The 7,029-nt window shown below is 40.1% G+C and overlaps 1 protein-coding gene across 1 annotated transcript in view; it reads left to right on the forward strand.

The window, feature by feature from the left end:
• Nucleotides 1-7,029, forward strand: part of LOC107707372 (leucine-rich repeat-containing G-protein coupled receptor 6-like) — a 94,485-nt gene that overhangs the window by 72,136 nt on the left and 15,320 nt on the right. The window contains exons 4-6 of the mRNA XM_016511359.1: nt 408-479; nt 4,741-4,956; nt 5,419-5,490. Of these exons, the coding sequence (XP_016366845.1) occupies nt 408-479; nt 4,741-4,956; nt 5,419-5,490 (360 nt within the window). The remainder of the gene's footprint in view (nt 1-407; nt 480-4,740; nt 4,957-5,418; nt 5,491-7,029) is intronic.

The raw sequence follows: 7,029 nt of genomic DNA on the forward strand, positions 1-7,029 counted from the left end.
ACCGTATCGTGCGTTTTCCACTTCAGTAGCAACTCTAACCATTTTATCTTCGGCATTGTAAATTCAGTTGTACTATGACATGTTTGTTGCCACGGGAGGCAAAAGGAGCTTAGAGTGCATTCATATCTTGGCTCTTCTTTCAAAATGTGTTGATGTGTTTGGAGACCATACAAAAGAGTGATTTCTGTACATGAGCGGTAAAGACCAGCGGCCAGAGAGATCTGAACCCCAGCTGCTGTGGTTCTTGCGTCCAAGGAGATCTCTCACTTTTGTTTTCACTGTGAGCTCTTTAACGCACACGCATGCATACTCGTCTTTATGAATTCACCAGATTCTCTTCTCTCTGTTAAAGTCATCAATGTGTTGGACTGCAAATGGACCAAAACACTACTTTTGTCCTTCCACAGGAGACTTTCGGGCAACCACCTGAGACACATCCCTGGCCCCGTGCTCCAAGGCCTCTACAACCTCAAAGTCCTGTAAGTAACGAAAGACAGAAAGAGCGAGAGCGTTTTTGTTTCAGTTAATGCTTCTATGGAAAATAACATTCAGGGTGATTAATTCCGAAAAAAGACTTTTGTTGCAGTGTCATTTACTGCAAAATTAGAAACAGAACCTCTGACAGGTGATGATTCAGGTTTTGCTCTGCGGTGAATGGTCAGTGAGCTGTTCTTTATGTCTGGGTGTTTGCTGATGGTTTATTGACAGATTTTTATTTTATGGACTGTCTTAAACCCAGTTGATGGAATGGAACAGGACAGACAAAGCCCAGGCATGGAACAAATTCATTCAGGCCAACGTACATCTCAGAATTTCCACATAGGATTCTATGCACCTTTCCATGTTGTCCTGGAAGATATAGTAAATTTGCCCCAATATTGTCATTCAACAACCCAGTGACACTGATTTTTTTGATTGCACACCACAAGAAAATTGCCCTGCCACATCAAATCCTTTTATTGACTCATAAATTCATGTCTCTTATTCATGTCTCCATCATCAGCCAATACCTTTTCAGTAATAAAAATAACTGAACAAGTTTTCTTTAACTGTTGCTAGATTTACATTTTAGTAGGATACTGACAACTTGATTTTAATTTAGTTCAGTTTAATATCTTAATATGTTTTTGCTTGTTTTGAAAACAAAATAATGTCTGTCATTGTCAGAGATCTTATTTCAGTGGTCAATGTAGACAAAAAGGGATTGGGTTGGGTATAACAATAGTTATGCATTTCTCTGTTTGCTTTATGTGCCCTATTGTATCTTATTCAACAACCAAACTTGTCTGAGGCCCGAGTTCCTGACCTTCTGACGTTTTATCTAATGTTCAGTTTTCAATGAGCCAGTCAGAATCACATGTAAATGTCAAAGCATATAAACCAAAGCCTAAAACTACAAGAAAAACATAACAAAAATATCACATCAAAAACATATGTTAGTGAAAATATGACAATGCCATGCAAAAGTGAAAGTACAGGGGGAATGAATACATACTTTGTGGCATTTGAATGACAAATTAATAGAGGATTATTCACAGCATCATATCAAGACTGCTGGACATTTTAAGTCGATGGCCATGGTGGAGCCATGATTTCCTTGATAAGTGCATCCTGCCCACAAAGGTGTATTTATTCCTTCAAACATTAGCAATTCTCTGCTGCGTGGTCAAATGTCAGGAGTTTCATTTGATTGGACACGATAAAGCTGTCTGCCTTGTAATTAAAGCTCAACGTCTGTGGCCGCGTGCTCTCACACTGGAATAATTTGCTTTGTTCAAAGAGCTCAGTGTCATTGTTCTACCACTTCCTGTTTCTTTCGTTTTTTTATTCGACGAGTCCTGTGAGCATGACCTCAGTGGCCCACCCAGGCAGTTTCCCCCCCCCCTCATTCTAGAGACTAATATGATATTCCAGAGGCCACTCTTCTTGAAGAAGACAAAACGTGACAACATCACATTTAATATCAGAACGGTGAAAAAGAGGGCTGTTGGCACATCTGGAACCCATGAGGAAACCGCCAGACACTGTGCACTGGCTCCTGAGTGAGCGCTGGGAGATTCAATGAGCTGTGAAGAGCCCAATTTTCCATCAGTTACTCTACCCTCTTCCCTTATGTCCAAAGTTTCCCTCCTAATCGAAATCACGCCCCCTTCCTAACTGGTTCCCCATGAAAAGGTATTTTGTCTGGCCTTGTCCATCTGCTCCACTCACATCCACCCCTCGACTCCTTTCAATTATTCCTGATGCCAGTCAGCATCCCGGAGCGGAGCCGCACACCCACTTTTTCCAAATGAATAATTCCACGTAAATATCCATGCGCTCATATCCTTCTACCTTTGCAAGGATGTTTTCATTAGAGTCATGGCGTACAAATTTAATTCCTTTGCCACCAACAGAGTTTTTTCCACATGGAAGACATGCCTGGTTCCAGAAGAGGCTCCAGAGGTGCATAGACTGTGTCCAGGCCCTCCCTGTAGTGAGGCAGAGACTCTGGCATTCGTCCAGCCAACTTACGCTCACTTTCAATCCCCCATAACAAAGAATATGCAGTGATTCGGCTAGGTGCTCTATCCTGAGTTCCCACAAGAGTAGAAAGGCATTTAGTTCTCAACAAACATGTAATTTAGGGTAATGATAAGATGGGGATCGGTTAACCACTGGGGGGGCTATAAGGTTTGAAGTCCACTGGCGCCCGATGTAGACAGAGAGAAGATGAGTTGGGGCAGGACAGAGGATTGGTGATGAAACTCATCTTTGTTTCTTTACCAGAGTTTAGGACTGTAGGCTATACTTGCTACACTCAGCACAGAGCATCCTTTGATGTCAAGACCATCCTTCCAGGATTTAGTCTATGAAAGAAAGATCTGATAAAGATCCAGTAAAAGCTGAGCAACAAGGCTCACCTTCCTTAAATCAGAGGCAATGCAATACCCCTTGATCATATGATGCCTACCAATGAGATTCCACACAAAAGAGACCGCAAAAGCAATGTTTACACATGCAATTTCAAGTCTTAAGCCTATCAAGCCAGATGATTAAGATGTCATCAGCAAGACATTGGTGTTTACCTAGCAGGGTTGCACAGCATGGAAAGTGTAGTCTGGGAATACGGGAGTTTTTCCAAGCCAAATGGCATTGTATTTTGGGTTCAAGTTCCTCTTCTATTGATGCTCATCATGCATTATCCTCAGCTGAAGGACTTGAGGGTTGAGGAGGCCAGAGGGGACATGAGGAGAGGCCAGTGCAAAATGAATGTGTGTCAAAGGTCATGGGGGAAAAATGCAGAGGAAGTGCTTGCGGCTAACTCCACGTGCTCTGCTGCTATCATACATCACGACTCACTGATCACTGATGTTCAGCACACCCCTCCTCCACTGAATCCAGGGGGCAACATTAATTAGATCAAAGGCTTAACTTGTTGACATAGGAAGGACATTCATCTTGGTTGTGGAGATGTCAAGGTCTGAGAAAAACAACAGTCTTGCAAAAAAAATGGGTGACATCTGCACTATCAATTATTTCCAGCAACCTCTGATTTTTTTTTTCTCAGAGCTTTTATCTTTAGCTAAGTTTCTTTGTTTAATTTCCAAAACTCAGAGAGAAAAACTGTTCAATAGCGTCTTAAAGCCTTCCAGTCAGTGTGGAGCAACAATTGCTTGGTGGCTTTAACCAAATCAACTCACCATGCTGCAAAGTCATCAATTTATCAATCGGTGCTTTATTACACCATATGAGCACAAGAACAATGAAAGAGGAATGGCCAATTTTCAAAACGCCTTCAAGTGGTTGGATCGAGAGTGGAATCTTTGCCTCAGCAGCCCTTGTACGCCTGGTCTGTGATTGCACAAGTTTTCTTTGTATCCTCTGAAACGCACTTGTTGTGATTTAGCACCCTCTCTCCAAAAGCTTTAAATTCAAAAATGTAAAAGCCCACAAAGCATAGCACTCCACCTGTGGGCTCCCGATGTTTCATCAAACATTCAGAGCGGCGACCCTGCCAAAACTCTCATTAAACAAGTCCATGCTGGAGTAACTAAAGATAGCTTCATAAAACACTTGCATATAAATCACTTGGGGGAAAACTAAATCACTCAGGTAGTGGTGCCAATCCTTACACCAGAAGAACAAAAGATAGAAAAAAAGATAGGCAACAAAAGTATCCTTTAATTATGATAACGTCAAAGCAGAAATGTTGTGACCGCAGACCACAGCACAGTATCTCTTTCTGTTTAGCCACATTTGGTGGATCCTATCTTCATCTTTTTTATGCACCTCTGTAAGGCGTGTAAGTTTGATGAATGAAATGAAAGAAGTAAGATTTCATGACAGTACACTGCATGGACAAGGAGTGCTGCCATTGACTGGGTCACAAACACTGTGGGGCTGGAGTCACAACAGGTCAGGCCTCAATATAAAAAAAGCTAGTGGAGAACATCAAGTATATGTTTATGGAGGGTGGGTAGTGTATAGTGTCTTGATGACACAGGTTCCAAAACTTCCTTCAGTGATTCTTCTACTTGGAAAGTACTATAACACCAGTCCTGTCCTGTAAAAGCCTTAAAATTTTGCTCATTTTCACTAATATCTCCTGCTAATTTGACATGAAATCAATGCACATATTTGAGGTTAAAGTTTGAACCACCTGGTTGAACAAGACTACATTTTCTCCTAAATTTCTACACCGTACATACACTGTCTACAGGAATAAACATCTGCTTCTGTTCATTCTAATAAAAACAGGCGTCTGGATGCCAACCTGATTATGGAGGTGCCAGCAAGGACCCTCTCGGGTATGCGGTCCCTGCGACACTTGTGGCTTGATGACAATGCCCTGACAGAGATCCCAGTAAGTGCCCTCAACGACCTCTCCTCGCTCCAGGCTATGACCCTTGCCCTAAACCGCATCACCCACATCCCAGACTATGCCTTCAGGAACCTTTCCAACTTGGTTGTGCTGTAAGTATCTACTTCCACACAACATGAATAAACCAAGTAGGATGTGTTCCTGGATCAGCATGCTAAGTAGCTAACCCCAAAATATATCCAGTCCCTGCGATCAGAGGGGAAAATTAGGAATGTTCTTAAAGCCCCTAACCCCAACCTTAAGCTTTATCCTAAACCTTGATCCAGGACCATGTCCTATTTGACTAAATCACACTGACAATTGTGTGAGGATCGGAAACCAGGAAATAAGAGGAAGTTGGAACACATGCCCTGTTTTGACAAGACACCACAAGAATCTTAAACTCTTTCAATTACAAAGCAGTGAAATGTCTGGATTAATAGTCTGGATTAATTTTATATCTCATCCGCCACCGGTTTACGTTTATTTGAAGCAATGTACACAGTCAAGCAGGTGTCATTCCTTGGGTTTGTTTTGATGCCTACTATAATCCTAATGAATGTTTTCATGTTTAGGCATCTTCATAACAACATGATCCGGACCCTCGGACAGAACTGCTTTGAGGGACTGCACAGCCTCGAGACTCTGTAAGTAAGATCGTCCCTTCATGAAAGATTAAAAGCATGGAAGCATTTCCTGTTTTTAATGCAAACAAACCCTGATCTGTTATTTGATATTGGTGTCCTTGCAGAATCATTATGGAAAGGGCTGTGTCTATAAATATAAATCAAAATTACTAGCAAACTAGCCTGACTCTACTTATGTTCAGTGGTTCAGCTTTGTATTAACTATAAACAAATCATTCTTTACACAATACTTCTGCTGTTGAGATACGCACGTATTAAATGCAGTACCTTGTTTTCTAAAAAACACTCTTACCTCTCATTACAATTTAAGAAAGTATGGCAGACTTTCATTAGAAGCAACGATAATGTCCTGACAATGACTTCAGTGTTGGGTGATTTCTTCAGTGTTCCATTCAAAAGTATACGTGTAAGCAGTGTGGAAACTATACAGTGATTTTTAGGGGACCTTTGGGGTTTTGGTTATCATGTGGCTGATGTTGGTATTACAGGCTACAAATATTTTTAATACACTTCCCTTTGTCCCATAGCTTCATATATTCAGCATTCAGAAATGTAATGGGATATAATTTCCATTCCATGTCAATAGCATGACCCATGTTAGAGGTGGTTGAATTTATATTATATTAGGGCTGGATCAAATTTTAACTGACGGTCGGCATTTTACTTGACAGTCTGCATCTAAAAACATAATAAAATTGATATTAATATATGAGTATGAACAAAACTAGTAAACAATATAGTTAAAAACATCATGATTTTATGGCTACTGGCTACAATTTTCATATTAAAGCTGGACAATAGTGCACATTCTCTGCCGAAATTCAGGCTATATAACTTATACGTTACTGAACATGGTAGATTGTCATCAAATGTTAAATAGGCCCAATAAATACACTAGAAATGCTAATAAAATTCATGAGAAATTTTGAAAGGGGCTTACGAACCAGAGCCAATGCATGTTTGTAATATAATGTATGAACGACTTTACATAGACCATGCTATGAAAGTTTGGCTTTAAAGGAATAAGCATATGCTGAAGTCATGGTGGTCTCCAGGATACCGAAAGGTTCACACCTGCTTTTTAACAGCCTGCTGAAGTGCTAAAGATGATGTTTTCCTCTTTACGAGAAGGATTTCAGCCTTGAGAATTGCACACACTGAACTGAACACTTCATTTGAAAGCAATCACTGAGAAACCGTGCACTGAAAATCTCCCGTGACAATTGTGTGGCTCGATAAATTTACCTTTAAGAAGATTTGTTTCAAGGAGAAAATATTTCTCGCGCTACATTTAAGCTCTTGCAAATGATACAATGTAGAGTGATAGGAACATTAGTTAGGAAAGTGATTCTCAATCAGGATGTGCATAAGCAAGTTTCTTGCTTCGTTAAATAAGAAAAAAATTATACTAAATACAGTATGCTTACATATAATAACATAATAATTTAATAAAATATATAAATATGACTATTACAATATATATATATATATATATATATATATATATATATATATATATATGGGGTGAGGGGAGCACAC

Source organism: Sinocyclocheilus rhinocerous, unplaced genomic scaffold, assembly GCF_001515625.1.
Source record: "Sinocyclocheilus rhinocerous isolate Xijiao unplaced genomic scaffold, SAMN03320098_v1.1 scaffold625, whole genome shotgun sequence".
NCBI classification, from domain to species: domain Eukaryota; kingdom Metazoa; phylum Chordata; class Actinopteri; order Cypriniformes; family Cyprinidae; genus Sinocyclocheilus; species Sinocyclocheilus rhinocerous.